This window comes from Stegostoma tigrinum, chromosome 46 (assembly GCF_030684315.1).
Source record: "Stegostoma tigrinum isolate sSteTig4 chromosome 46, sSteTig4.hap1, whole genome shotgun sequence".
NCBI classification, from domain to species: Eukaryota; Metazoa; Chordata; class Chondrichthyes; order Orectolobiformes; family Stegostomatidae; genus Stegostoma; species Stegostoma tigrinum.
This window is the reverse complement of record NC_081399.1, coordinates 4,077,589-4,092,643: the sequence shown is the minus strand read 5'-3', so window position 1 is coordinate 4,092,643 and position 15,055 is coordinate 4,077,589. Positions and strand designations below refer to the sequence as shown.

The 15,055-nt window shown below is 54.6% G+C and overlaps 1 protein-coding gene across 1 annotated transcript; it reads right to left on the bottom strand.

The window, feature by feature from the left end:
- Window positions 1-10,649: 10,649 nt before the first annotated feature.
- On the bottom strand, window positions 10,650-12,891 carry LOC132207371 (paternally-expressed gene 3 protein-like). The gene is made up of 2 exons (XM_059642786.1): window positions 12,067-12,891; window positions 10,650-11,468 (listed from the first exon to the last, which is right to left on the bottom strand). The coding sequence occupies exons 1-2, from the start codon at window positions 12,889-12,891 to the stop codon at window positions 10,650-10,652; spliced, it is 1,644 nt and encodes a 547-aa protein (XP_059498769.1).
- Window positions 12,892-15,055: the final 2,164 nt, after the last annotated feature.

Below are 15,055 nucleotides of genomic sequence, written 5' to 3'. Positions count from 1 at the left end.
TTCGCTCACAACCGCCCCTCTCGCTCCGTCCGATGTCGCCAGGACTATCAGCCTCGTGGCTTGGAGGGAAGGCCAGGCCGTGGGCTAAAGTTGTGGGTGGGCCTCATGGTCGAGAGAACGGCAGTGCCAACTCCTTTGCTGAGCCTTCTGAAAGAAGCTACATCATACCGGGATCCAGATTGCAACCCGAGTCCTGGGCCAAGAGAAACGATTCTCAGAAAAGTAGAAAATAAAGGGTCAGTCATCTTCTACACTTCTCGAAGGTGCGGTCCCTCTCATTCATGGGATGTGGGCAGCATTTCTTACCCTTCCTTCATCCTAGCACTGCCTCACCTTCTCCTCTCACCTCTGGGACTACAATTTTTTTTATTCATTCATAGAGTGAGGGGCATCTTTGGCTTTGTCAGCGTTTATTACCCTCCCTAATCGTCCAGAGGGTATTTCAGAGTCAACCACATTGCTGTGGGTCTGGAGTGACGAGTAGGCACCGACCAACCGGGTCAGGGCAACAGTGAACACGAGATAACACGGTGTGGAGTTGGTGAGACAGAGCAGGGCCAGGCAGCATCAGGGGAGCAGGAAAAATTTCTGAACGTCAACTTCCCTGATCCTCTGATGCTGCCTGGCCCTGCTATGTTCCTCCAGCTCCACACTGTGTCATCTCTGACTCCAGCATCTACAGTCCTTACTGTCTCTTAGTGAACCAGATGGGTTTTTCTGACAATCTGCAATGATTCCTTGGTCATCATTAGATGCTTAATTTCAGACATTTAAAAAAAAAATTGAATTCAAACTCCACCATTGCAGCGTTTGAATCAGGATTCCCAGAACGTTATGTGGCTCTCCAGCAATAATACCATCACCTTCCCAAATCTCATCTGCATTGAGTTTCCATTCAAAGGGTCTTGCAACTGAAGTGTTTACTCGAGAATTAACCACATTGCTTTGGTGAGGCCGATCATTTTCCTTCCTTAAAGGGACATTGCTGAACAGGAAGGACAATTAATTCATCACTGTCAGATTTTTACTCCCACAATTTCAATGATTTCAAAATCCACCATCTGCCATGGGAGGATTCATATCCAAGACCCCAGAGCGTGGAGTCATGGAGTCATAGAGTCATCCAGCACAGAAACAGACCCTTCAGTCCGACTGGTCCATGCCGACCAGAATCCCCAACTAAACTAGTCCCACCTGCCGGTTCCTGGCCCACACCCCTCCAAACCCTTCCTTTACGTGCATCTCTGGATTACTATCCCAAAGTTACCACAGCCCCAGAAGGGTCTGCTCTCATTGGAGAGAGAGAGAGCAAGTTGGGGGTGGTTTATGGTGAGGATCACCACTCCTCAGATGAGGGGTGAGGTTAAGAAGGAGAGTCCTTTGCAGTAGCTTTGGCCAGTGTGGAAATTCAATGCATGCAGTTGGTATTACGGAGCATGGCCAACTGAGCAAAATTAACTGTGCCACTTCACCACCATCTCTCCTGTGCCCAGGTAAACACTCTCATTCACTCAGTGCCAGAGGGGCTGGCCCAGCCAGTCCATGCCCAACATCCTTCCAAATCCCAAACCTTGCATCCTTCCTTTTTTTATCCATGTCTCTGATCGTGTTTTTGAGATCTTTAAGGGGGAGGGGGAGCAGCCCCAAGTCGTGGCCCACATTGGCACCAACGACATACGCAGGAAGAGAGATGGGGATTTAAGGCAGAAATTCAGGGAGATAGGATGGAAGCTGAGAGCTAGGACGAACAGAGTTGCTGTCTCTGGTTTGGTGCCCGTGCCACGTGCTAGCGAGGCGAGGAATCGGGAGAGAGAGGAGTTGAACACGTGGCTACAGGGATGGTGCAGGACGGAGGGTTTTGGATTCTTGGATAATTGGGGCTCTTTCTGGGGTAGGACCTCTACAAGCAAGATGGTCTTCACCTGAACCAGAGGGGTACCGATATCCTGGGGGGGAGATTTGCTAAGGCTATTCGGGTGGGTTTAAACTAATTCAGCAGGGGGATGGGCACCAAAATTGTAGTTCGACTCTAGAAAAGGTTGAGAGTAGGGTGGTCTGAAATAAAGTTTCAGGGACGCAAGATGGCACCTGAAAGCAAGAGGTTGGTTTGAAGTGTGTCTACTTCAACGCCAGGAGCATCCGGAATAAGGTGGGTGAATTTGCAGCATGGGTTAGTACCTGGGACTTCGATGTTGTGGCCATTTCGGAAACATGGATAGAGCAGGGACAGGAATGGTTGTTGCAGGGTCCGGGATTTAGATGTTTCAGTAAGAACAGAGAAGATGGTAAAAGGGGCAGAGGTGTGGCATTGTTGGTCAAGGACAGTGTTACAGTTGCAGAAAGGATGTTTGGGGACTCGTCAACTGAGGTAGTATGGGCTGAGGTTAGAAACAGGAAAGGAGAGGTCACGCTGTTGGGAGTTTTCTATAGGCCTCGGAATAGTTCCAGAGATGTAGAGAAAAGGAGAGCAAAGATGATTCTCTATAGGAGTGAGAGAGACAGGGTAGTTGTCATGGGGGACTTCAACTTTCCAAATATTCACTGGGAACACTATAGTTCGAGTACTGTAGATGGGTCAGCTTTTGTCCAGTGTGTGCAGGAGGGCTTCCTGACACAGTATATAGATAGGCCAACAAGGGGCGAAGCCACATTAGATTTGGTACTGGGTAATGAGCCCGGCCAGGTGTTAGATTTGGAAGTGGGCGATCACTTTGGTGATAGTAATCACAATTCTGTTATGTTTACTTTAGTGACAGAAAGGATAGGTGTATACCACTGGGCAAGAGTTATAGCTGGGGGAAAGGCAATTACGATGAGATTATAAAATGTGAGGCTGGATGAACACAGCAGGCCAAGCAGCATCTCAGGAGCACAAAAGCTGACGTTTCGGGCCTAGACCCTTCATCAGAGAGCAGTTCCCATTATCTCTGATACTATTTTAACCTCACTGCGAAGCCACAGTTCCCATTATCTCTACGATGAGATTAGGCAAGATTTAGGGAGCAGAGGATGGGGAAGGAAACTGCAGGGGATGGGCACAGTAGAAATGTGGACCTTATTCAAGGAAAAGCTCCTGTGTGTCCTAGATAAGTATGTACCTGCCAGGCAGGGAGGAAGCTGTAGAGTGCGGGAGCTGTGGTTTACGAAGGAAGTGGAATCTCTGGTCAAGAGGAAGAAGGCTTATGTTAGGATGAGATCTGAAGGCTCAGTTAGGGCACTTGAGGGCTACGAGGTAGCCAGGAACGACCTAAAGACAGAGCTCAGAAGAGCCAGGAGGAGACATGAGAAGTTGTTGGCGGATAGGATCAGGGTAAACCCTAAGGCTTTCTACAGGTATTTAAGGAATAAAAGAATGACGAAAGTAAGATTAGGCCCAATCAAGGATAGTAGTGGGAAGTTGTGTGTGGAGCCAGATGAGATAAGGGAAGCGCTAAATGAATATTTTTCAACAGTATTCACTCTAGAAAACGACAATGTTGTCGAGGAGAATACTGAGATACAGGCTACTAGGCTAGGTGGGATTGAGGTTCACAAGGAAGAGGTATTAGAAATCCTTCAGAGGGTGAAGATAGATAAGTCCCCTGGGCCGGATGGGATTTATCCTCGGATCCTCAGGGAAGCCAGGGAGGAGATTGCCGAGCCTTTGACATTGATCTTTAACTCGTCATTGTCTACAGGAATAGTGCCAAATGACTGGAGGATAGCAAATGTGATTCCCCTGTTCAAGAAGGGGAGTAGAGATAACCCTGGTAATTATAGACCAGTGAGTCTTACCTCAGTTGTTGGTAAAGTGTTGGAAAAGGTTATAAGGGATAGGATTTATAATCACCTAGAAAAGAATAAATTGATTAGGGATAGTCAGCAGGGTTTTGTGAAGGGAAGGTCGTGCCTCACAAACCTTATTGAGTTCTTTGAGAAGGTGACCAAACAGGTAGATGAGAGTAAACCGGTTGATGTGGTGTATATGGATTTCAGCAAGGCGTTCGATAAGGTTCTCCACAATAGGCTATTGTACAAAATGCGGAGGAATGGAATTGTGGGAGATATAGCAGTTTGGATCGGAAATTGGCTTGCTGAAGGAAGACAGAGAGTGGTAGTTGATGGGAAATGTTCATCCTGGAGACCAGTTACTAGTGGTGTACCACAAGGGTCGGTGTTGGGTCCACTGCTGTTTGTCACTTTTATAAATGACCTGGATGAGGGCGTAGAAGGATGGGTTAGTAAATTTGCAGACGACACTAAGGTCGGTGGAGTTGTGGATAGTGACGAAGGATGCTGTAGGTTGCAGAGAGACATAGATAAGCTGCAGAGCTGGGCTGAGAGGTGGCAAATGGAGTTTAATGCAGACAAGTGTGAGGTGATGCACTTTGGTAGGAGTAACCGGAAGGCAAAGTACTGGGCTAATGGTAAGGTTCTTAGTAGTGTAGATGTGCGAGAGATCTCGGTGTCCATGAACACAGATCCTTGAAAGTTGCCACCCAGGTTGACAGGGCTGTTAAGAAGGCATACAGTGTTTTAGCTTTTATTAATAGAGGGATCGAGTTCCAGAACCAAGAGGTTATGCTGCAGCTGTACAAAACTCTGGTGCGGCCGCACTTGGAGTATTGTGTACAGTTCTGGTCACCGCATTATAAGAAGGATGTGGAGGCTTTGAAAGGGTGCAGAGGAGATTTACTAGGATGTTGCCTGGTATAGAGGGAAGGTCTTACGAGAAAAGGCTGAGGGACTTGAGGCTGTTTTCGTTAGAGAGAAGAAGGTTGAGAGGTGACTTAATTGAAACATACAAGATAACCAGAGGGTTAGATAGGGTGGAAAGGGAGAGCCTTTTTCCTAGGATGGTGACGGCGAGCACGAGGGGGCATAGCTTTAAATTGAGGGGTGAAAGATATAGGACAGATGTCAGAGGTAGTTTCTTTACTCAGAGAGTAGTAAGGGAATGGAACGCTTAGCCTGCAACGGTAGTAGATTCGCCAACTTTAGGTACATTTAAGTCGTCATTGAATAAGCATATGGACGTACATGGAATAGTGTAGGTTAGATGGGCTTGAGATTGGTATGACAGGTCGGCACAACATCGAGGACCGAAGGGCTGTACTGTGCTGTAATGTTCTATGTTCTATGTTCATTTCTCTTACTCTGGCTGTAACATCCATTTCCAAAATCATCAAGCCCACTCCCATTACCTCACAGGGAAAAGAAGTGATCAAGTCCAACCACCCCCTCCCCTGCTCTAATGTCTCAACAGAACTCCATTGTAGTCTAATTGTGGGAAAATAGTTAAACTGGGAAGGTGCAAAAATGATTTACAAGGATATTACCGAAACTGGAAGGTTTGGGTTGTAAGGAAAAGCTGGATAGTTTGGGATATTTTTTCCCTGGAGCATCGGAGGCTGAGGGTCTACCTTACAGAGGTTTATAAAATCATGAGTGGCGCAGATATGGTGAATAGCTGAGATCTTTTCCTTGGGGTGGGGGAGTCCACAGCTAGATGACAAAGTTTTAAGTTGAGAGGGGAAAGATGAAAATGGGAACCTGATTCCCCCTGTTTACGCCCAGATCGCCCCAGCCATTTCTGCCCAAGGAACTATCCATCCCTACACTGCACTAAATCCTACAGCCTATCCATGTCTATGATAAACACCTGTTCATACTCAGACTCCATCAATGTCAATGCTGACCACCTGTTTATACCCACTTCCCATCTGCAGAATCATAAAATCCCCATGTCCAGTCAGCCCATCCAGTCCACACTGGCAATCCGAACAGCATTCCACCCAGACCAACCTCCCACCCCTATCCCTCTAACACCGCATCTCTTGTGGCCAGCCCACCCTAACCTGCACATCCCTGGGCACTATGGGACAATTTAACACGGCTAACCCACCCTAACCCACACGTCCCTGGGCACTACGGGACAAGTTAGCACGGCCAATCCACCCTAACCCACACATCCCTGGGCACTGTGGGACAATTTAGCATGGCCAACCCACCCTAACCCGCACATCCCTGGGCACTATGGGACAATTTAGCACGGCCAACCCACCCTAACCCGCACATCCCTGGGCACTATGGGACAATTTAGCACGGCCAATCCACCCTAACCCGCACATCCCTGGACACTATGGGACAATTTAGCACGGCCAATCCACCCTAACCTGCACATCCCTGGGCACGACGGGACAAGTTAGCACGGCCAACCCACCCTAACCCGCACATCCCTGGGCACTACGGGACAATTTAGCATGGCCAATCCACCCTAACCCGCACATGCCTGGGCACTGTGGGACAATTTAGCATGGCCAATCCACCCTAACCCGCACATCCCTGGACACTATGGGACAATTTAGCACGGCCAATCCACCCTAACCCGCACATCCCTGGGCACTATGGGACAATTTAGCACGGCCAATCCACCCTAACCCGCACATCCCTGGGCACTACGGGACAATTTAGCACGGCCAACCCACCCTAACCTTCACATCCCTGGGCACTATGGGACAATTTAGCACGGCCAATCCAACATAACTTGCACATCTTTGGACTGTGGGACGAAACCGGAGCACCTGGAAGAAACCCACGCAGACATGGGGAGAATGTGCAAACTCCACACAGGCACACGAGGCCGGAATTGAACCCAGACCGCTGGCACTGTGAGGCAGCAGTTCTGAACAGTGAGCCACCCTGCCATCTCTCGTTCCATTCTTTTCCCCTGGTGATATGGATACATTTTTCTCTTTATTGGCATCATTGTACTCTTAATTCCAAATCTTGAATTAAGTTGAGATCACATTCTCCCATTTACAATTGAACCCAAGCCCCTGGGGCATTACTTATCTCATTGGATTAATATGCTTCTGGTATCACCTCCCTTGTGAATGAACTTCCACTTGTCTAAAGTGACCTAGTTATGGAGTTCCCTCAGGGTCAGTCTTGGGACCACAACTTTTCGGTTCATACATTAATGATCGAGGTGAAGGAACTGAGGGCACTCCAGTTAGGTCTGCAGGTGATACAACGATAGGTGGGGGGAGAGGTGTCATTGAGGAGGCAGTGAGGCTGCACAAGGATTTGGACGGGTTTGGGCAGTGCACAAAGAAGTGGAGAACAGTGTGAGAAAATGAGAGGACATGCACTTTGGCAGGAAAAGTAGAGGCACAGACTGTTTCATAATTGGGGAGAAAATCCAGAAATCTGAAGGGCAAAGGGATGTGGGAGCCGTAGTCCAGGATTCTCTGAAGGTAAGCTTGCAGGTTGAGTCGGTAGTTAGGAAGGCAACTACAATGTTGCATTTATTCTGATAGGACGAGAGTATAAAAGCAGGGTTGTGCTTCTGAGGCTTTATAAGGCTCTGGTCAGATCACATTTCGAATATCGTGAGCAATTTGGGGCCCCATACTTCAGGAACGAAGCACTGGGCCAGGAGCAAGCCAACAGGAGGTTCACAAGAATGATCCCAGGAGTGAAAGACTTAACATATGAGGAAGGTTTGAGGACTCTGGGCCTATAACTGATGGAGTTTAGAAGGATAACGGGGGATCTAATTGAAACTTATAGGCAATGGAAAGTCCTGGGCAGAGTGGATGTTGGGAAGATGTTTTCATTGGCAGGAGAGATTTAGCCCTGAGGGCACAACTTCAGAGCGGAGGGAAGACACTCTAAAATGGATGTCAGCAGCTACCTCTTCAGCCAGAGAGTGGTGTATCTATAGAATTCACTGCCACAGAAGGCTGTGGGAGGCCAGGTCATTGAGTACATTTAAGACTGAGATAGACAGGTCCTTGATGATCAAGGGTTATAGGGTGAAAATGGGAGAACGGGGTCAAGAAACATGTCAGCCAAGGTTGAATGGTGGAAGAGGTTCGATGGGCCGAATGGCCTAATTTCTGCTCCTATGTCTAATAGAACATAGAACAGTTCAGCACAGTACAAGCCCTTTGGCCTATGATGTTGTGCTGAACTTTTATCCTAAGGTCTATCTAACCTCCACCCCTACCTTATTCTATCACCCATGTGCTTATTTAATAGCAGCTTAAATGCCCCGAATGAGGCCGACTCCACTACCCTCTCCGGCAATGCATTCCACGCCCCGACCACTCTCTGAGCAAAGAACCTACCTCTGACGTCTCCCCTGTATCTACCTCCACTCACTTTAAAACTATGCCCCTTCGTCATAGCTACCTCCACCCTGGAGACTCTATCTATACCGCTGATCATTTTTAAAACCTCTATCAAGTCAACATGGAATAGTTGTGTAATATTACGACCCTAAGTCTGCTCGAATTCGAAGAGAAGTCTGACAGCCCTTAATAAGTGTGTGAACCATATGAAAGCTACAGATTCCCAAAGGATACAGGAACAACACATGGTTTGCCCCTCAGTCGGCCAGAGATGTGGCTTCTCTACTTCATTGTACTCTCAACGGACAACTTGGTCCGAAATTAAAGCCCCATTACGGCCTCCCAGAAACAAAAAGGGGCTTTCTTGCGGGAATGACGCCAGGATATTCCTGCCCACAGAGGCCCGGAAGCGGCAACGCACGTCTGCGTGACTCCCTCCTGCTCTCGAGGGTGGCCGCGGTCGCCTTCGCGTCAACCAATCACCCTTCCCCGAAACGCGGAGCTGGAGGAGGAGGAGGAAGGGGAAGGATGAACAGCCCCACCGAGGAACCTTCCGGATCATTCCGAGGGGGTTGGTGAGGAAGGGATGCTTGGATACTCGCTTTGCGGCGAAGGCTTGGTTGCAGTTTTGCAGGAACTCCAGAGTTCCTCTGGGTCGGAGCTTGAGGAGAGTGGGGGATGGGGGTTGTGGGGGTGCGGGGTGTTGGGGAGAGGGTTGGGAGGACGATGGTGGGGTATGTCAGATTTTGGGCGCTGGTGGAGGTAGTAGAGAGAGATCCATAACATCATTGGCTCAATGTCCGTGGGGCGAAACCCCTGTCCGTTCTCCGGGCAGTTTAAGCTGGCCAATCAACTTTGCTCCCCCAATCCCTGACCCCAATTGCCCCCGCTGCTCAACCAGGAGACTCCTTGGCAGACCACCCCACCACCCCATGGTGGAGGGTGTTTGGGTCACGGGGAGGCAGAAACTCTGGGCCCCTCTGTCCTGGGGGCACGCGTTAGCAGTGGGGGAGGGGAGCGTTGTGAGGGGTTGGTGGGTCTCACTCTCCCTTTGAGACTAAGCACATGCCCCAACTACCCCCTGCCATAGAGAAAGATAGATTAGATTAGATTCCCTACAGTGTGGAAACAGGCCCTTTGGCCCAACAAGTCCACACCGCCCCTTACAGCATCCCACCCAGGCCTATCCCCTTATAACCCACAAACCCCCGAACACTAGGCAATCACCTGCCCCCACCTCCTCAACAACCCACTCATTCCCCAACTAAGGGCCAAAGTTTTGGGGTCACAGGTCTGGGTTGTCCCCAGGGTAGGTGGGGAATAGGAAGTGAGGGGCGGCGGGCAATATTGTGGCCGGTTTGGGCTCCCTGAGGCCCCAGGCCCACACTTGCCTCGCTCGGCTCCTGTGACCGAGCGGGTGAGAGAGGAGGAGCCGCTGGCCTGCTCTTGAGGTGCTGTTGGTACCGCATCCTGCAGGTAGGAGTAGGCCTCGAGCCTGACCCCACAAACCTGCTGTTGACTCGTATCCCTTTGCTTGGCGTAACCACATGGTGATGGAGTGTCCCCTCCTGATTGGCGCCACAGTTCTTCCACTCCTTATTCTCCCTCCTACGGCATGGGAACAGGCCATTCTGCCCATCAAGTTTCACACTAAGCCTCTGAAGGGCGTGCTGCCCTATTCCTGTATTTCCTCACAGCAACCCTACACACTGCGGGGCAGCTTAACACGGCCCGGGGTCAGCTGGCGTGTTGCGCCTGCAGGGCGATGAGCCGTACCACGAGGATCGCTGCTGTCGCCCTCAGGGCGCTGTTACCAGGATCAGATTGAGACGGAAGGGATCTGAGGAGGGGACACTGGACCGGAAACATTAACTGTTCGCGACTTCGCAGACGCTGCCAGTCCTGCCGAGCTTTCCCAGAAACTTCTGCTTTTGTTGACATGGGCAATAGGCCTTTACCTGCGCCTCTTCGGAGCGCGGGAGGAAAGCCGCACGGACTCAGGGAGAATGGCCACACGCAGAGAGGCTGGAATCAAACCCCGGTCCCTGGCAAAGTGAGGCAGCTGCGGTAACCACTGAGCCACAGTGCCACTCCTGCCAGGAGCGGGCCTCCGCTCTGACCTTATCCCCTTCACCTTCAGGGTTGGGGTGCCGAGGGCTGGCCGCCTCGTATATTACATGGGTATATGCCTCCCAACTTCCGGGACGCCTCTGCAGGGGCAGGTGGGCACGCACGGGCCATCACCTGGTGTGAGCGGTTGGCCAGGCCCACACGCGGGCACTTTAGCCGCCGGCCGATAGTTGGACAGGAGGTGCCAGGGTGTGGTTGGCTGGCCCGGGTCAGCTGTCGCATTGCGCCCGCAGGGTGTGTGCCCACAGCGATGACCCGTACCATGAGGATTGCGGCTAGCGCCCTGCGGGCACTGTTACCAGGATCAGACTGGCATCTCAAACATGGCCAGTTTGGGCTGCGCTGACCCGCCGTCGGGCTATCGTCAGGGGCACGCACCGCAAACGTTGTAGGGTTGAGTGGCTAGCGGACGGGAGAGTCACCGGTGACAAGAGTCGGGGGTCTGCCGGTCTGCACAGGCCTGGGCTGGGTGGCAGTGGCTGAGCCTGGGATTTGGGTGGGGGAAGCCTGCGCTGAGTCGGGTGGGGGATGGCTGGGCTGGGTGCCGGGTGGGGGAGCCCTGGGTTGGGTGCTGGCCGGGGGGAGCAGGCGCTGAGTTGGGGTGGGGAATGGCTGGGCTGGGTGCGTGGTTGGGGAGGCCTGGGTTGGGTGCTGGCTGGGGGAGGCCTGGGTTGGGTGCCAGGTGGGGGAAGCCTGTGTTGGGTGTTGGCTGGAGGAGGCCTGGGTTGGGTTGCAGCTGGGGGAAGTCTGGGTTGGGTGCTGACTGGGGGAGGCCTGGTTTGGGTGCTGGGTGGGGGAAGCCTGGGTTGGGTGCCAGGTGGGGGAGGCCTGGGTTTGGTGCTGGCTGGGAGAGGACTGGGTTGGGTTGCAGGTGTGGAAAGTCTGGGTTGGGTGCTCACTGGGAGACGCCTGGGTTGGGCGCTGGCTGGTAGAGGCCTGGGTTTGGTGCTGGCCGGGTGGGGGCGTGGGTTGGGTGCTGGCCGGGGGAGGACTGGGCTGGGTGCTGGCCGGGGGAGGCCTGGGCTGGGTGCTGGCCGGGGGAGGCCTGGGCTGGGTGCTGTTTGGGGGTGGCCAGGATTGGGTGCCAGATGGGGCTCGGCCCTGTCTGGATGTTGGGTCAGGGAGGCCTGAGCTGGGGATGAGCTGGGGCGATGGGTCGGGAGGGCCGAGGCTTGGTGCTGGGTTAGGGGAGGACTGAGCTGCGTACTCGGCAGGATTTAACTGTGAGTTAGTAGGAACTGCAGATGCTGGAGAATCTGAGATAACAAGGTGTGAAGCTGGAGGAACACAGCAGGACAAGCAGCGTCAGAGGAGCAGGAAAGTCGGTGTTTCTGGTCGAGACCCTTCTTCAGAAAAAAAAAATTCTGTGTTCTGCTTGACTGAAGCCTGGGCTGGGAGCTGGGTGAGTGAAGCCTGGGCTGGGGTCCTGGGTGAGTGAGACCAGGGCTGGGTGCAGGGTGAGCGAAGCCTGGGCTGTGTGCAGGGTGAGTGAAGCCTGGGCTGCGCACTGGGTGAGTGAGGCCTGGGCTGGGTTCTGGATGAGTTAGGCCTGGGTTGGATTCTGGGTGAGTGAAGCCTGGGTTGGTTTCTGGGTGAGTGAAGCCTGGGCTGCGCACTGGGTGAGTGAGGCCTGGGCTGCGCACTGGGTGAGTGAGGCCTGGGCTGGGTTCTGGATGAGTTAGGCCTGGGTTGGATTCTGGGTGAGTGAGGCCTGGGCTGGATGTTCCTTGATTGAGGCCTGGGCAGGGTGCTGGGTGGGGGAGGCCTGGGCAGGGTGCTGGGTGGGGGAGGCCTGGGCAGGGTGCTGGGTGGGGGAGGCCTGGGCTTGGTCCTGGGTGAGTGAGGCCTGGGCTGGGTTCTGGGTGAGTGAGGCCTGGGCTGGGAGCTGGGTGAGTGAGGCGTGGGCTGGGTCCTGGGTGAGGGAAGCCTGGGCTGTGTCCTTGGTAAGTGAAGCCTGGGCTGGCTTCTGGGTGAGTGAGGCCTGGTCTGGGTCCTGGGTGAGTGAGGCCTGGTCTGGGTCCTGGGTGAGTGAGGCCTGGTCTGGGTCCTGGGTGAGTGAGGCCTGGGCTGGGAGCTGGGTGAGTGAGGCCTGGGTTGGGTCCTGGGTGAGTGAAGCCTGGGTTGGGTACTGGGTGAGTGAGGTTGGGGGAGGGTTGGGTCCTGGATGAGTGAAGCCTGGGCTGGGTGCATGTTGAGTGAAGCCTGGGCTGGGTGCATGTTGAGTGAAGCCTGGGCTGGGTGCATGTTGAGTGAAGCCTGGGCTGGGTGCATGTTGAGTGAAGCCTGGGCTGGGTGCAGGGTGAGTGAAGCCTGGGCTGGGTGCAGGGTGAGTGAAGCCTGGTCTGGGTCCTGGGTGAGTGAGGCCTGGTCTGGGTCCTGGGTGAGTGAGGCCTGGGCTGGGAGCTGGGTGAGTGAGGCCTGGGTTGGGTCCTGGGTGAGTGAAGCCTGGGTTGGGTACTGGGTGAGTGAGGTTAGGGCTGGGTCCTGGGTGAGTGAGGCCTGTGCTGGGTTCTGGGTGAGTGAGGCCTGGGCACAGTACTGGGTGGGGGAGGGTTGGGTCCTGGATGAGTGAAGCCTGGGCTGGGTGCATGTTGAGTGAAGCCTGGGCTGGGTGCATGTTGAGTGAAGCCTGGGCTGGGTGCATGTTGAGTGAAGCCTGGGCTGGGTGCAGGGTGAGTGAAGCCTGGGCTGGGTGCAGGGTGAGTGAAGCCTGGGCTGGGTGCAGGGTGAGTGAAGCCTGGGCTGGGTGCAGGGTGAGTGAAGCCTGGGCTAGTTCCTGGGTGAGTGAAGCCTGGGCTGGGTCCTTGGTAAGTGAATCCTGGGTTGGGTTCTGGGTGAGTGAGGCCTGGGCTGGGTGCTGGGTGAGTGAAGCCTGGGCTGGGTGCTGGGTGAGTGAACCTTGGGCTGGGTTCTGGGTGAGTGAACCCTGGGCTGCGTCCTAGGTGAGTGAGGCCAAGTATGGGTCCTGGGTGAGCGAGGCCTGGGCTGGGAGCTGGGTGAGTGAGGCCTGGTTTGGGTCCTGGGTGAGTGAGGCCTGGGTTGGGTACTGGGTGAGTGAGGCCTGTGCTGGGTGCAGGGTGAGTGTGGCCTGGGTTGGGTTCTGGGTGAGTGAAGCCTGGGCTGCGTCCTGTGTGAGTGAAGCCTGGGCTGCGTCCTGTGTGAGTGAAGCCTGGGCTGGGTGCAGGGTGAGTGTGGCCTGGATTGGGTTCTGGGTGAGTGAGGCCTGGGCTGAATTTTCGTTGATTGAGGCCTGGGCTGGGTTTTGGGTGAGTGAGGCCTGGGCTGGGATCTGGGTGAGTGAGGCCTGGGCTGGGTTCTGGGTGAGTGAAGCCTGGGCTGGGTTCTGGGTGAGTGAAGCCTGGGCTGGGTCCTGGGTGAGTGAGGCCTGGGCACAGTGCTGTGTGGGGGAGGCTTGGGTTGGGTCCTGGATGAGTGAAGCCTGGGCTGGGTGCAGGGTGAGTGTGGCCTGGATTGGGTCCTGGGTGAGTGTGGCCTGGGCTGGGTCCTGGGTGAGTGAGGCCTGGGCTGGATTTTCGTTGAGTGAGGCCTGGGCTGGGTCCTGGGTGAGTGAGGCCTGGGATGGGTGCAGGGTGAGTGTGGCCTGGATTGGGTCCTGGGTGAGTGTGGCCTGGGCTGGGTCCTGGGTGAGTGAGGCCTGTGCTGGGTGCAGGGTGAGTGAAGCCTTGGTTGGGTTCTGGGTGAGTGAGGCCTGGGCTGGATTTTCATTGATTGAGGCCTGGGCTGGGTTTTAGGTGAGTGAAGCCTGGGTTGGGTTCTGGGTGAGTGAGGCCTGGGCTGGATTTTCGTTGATTGAAGCCTGGGCTGCGTCCTGGGTGAGTGTGGCCTGGATTGGGTTCTGGGTGAGTGTGGCCTGGGTTGGGTTCTGGATGAGTGAAGCCTGGGCTGGGTCCTGGGTGAGTGTGGCCTGGGCTGTGTTCTGGGTGAGTGAGGCCTGGGCTGGGTCCTGGGTGAGTGAGGCCTGGGCTGTGTTCTGGGTGTGTGAGGCCTGGGCTGGGGGCTGGGTGCTGGGTGAGTGAGGCCTAGGCTGAGTGCAGGGCGGGTGAGGCCTGGGCTGGGTGCAGGGCGGGTGAGGCCTGGGCTGGGTGCAGGGCGAGTGAATCCTGGGTTGGGTTCTGGATGAGTGTGGCCTGGGCTGCGTTTTGGGTGAGTGAGGCCTGGGCTGGATGTTCGTTGATTGTGGTCTGGGCAGGTTGCTGGGTGGGGGAGGCCTGGGTTGGTTCCTGGGTGAGTGAAGCCTGGGCTGGGTCCTGGGTGAGTGAGGCCAGGGCTGGGTGCTGGGTGAGTGAGGCCTGGGCTGGGTCCTGGGTGAGTGAGGCCTGGGCTGGGTCCTGGGTGAGTGAGGCCTGGGTTGGGTCCTGGGTGAGTGAAGCTTGGGTTGGGTACTGGGTGAGTGAAGCCTGCGTTGGGTTCTGGGTGAGTGAGGCCTGGGCTGGGTTCTGGGTGAGTGAGGCCTGGGCACGGTGCTGGGTGGGGGAGGCCTGGGTTGGGTCCTGGATGAGTGAGGCCTGGGCTGGATTTTCGTTGATTGAGGCCTGGGCTGGGTTTTAGGTGAGTGAGGCCTGGGCTGGGTCCTGGGTGAGTGAGGCCTGGGATGGGTGCAGGGTGAGTGTGGCCTGGATTGGGTCCTGGGTGAGAGTGGCCTGGGCTGGGTCCTGGGTGAGTGAGGCCTGTGCTGGGTGCAGGGTGAGTGAAGCCTGGGTTGGGTTCTGGGTGAGTGAGGCCTGGGCTGGATTTTCATTGATTGAGGCCTGGGCTGGGTTTTAGGTGAGTGAAGCCTGGGTTGGGTT

Coding starts and splice junctions, on each gene's coding strand:
- LOC132207371 (XM_059642786.1), bottom strand. CDS start 12,891: ATGCACCCAGCCCAGGCTTCACTCAACATGCACCCAGCCCAGGCTTCA. Junction 11,469..12,066: donor TCACCCAGGACCAAGCCCAG/GCCTCCCCCACC, acceptor ACTAACTCACAG/TTAAATCCTGCCGAGTACGC.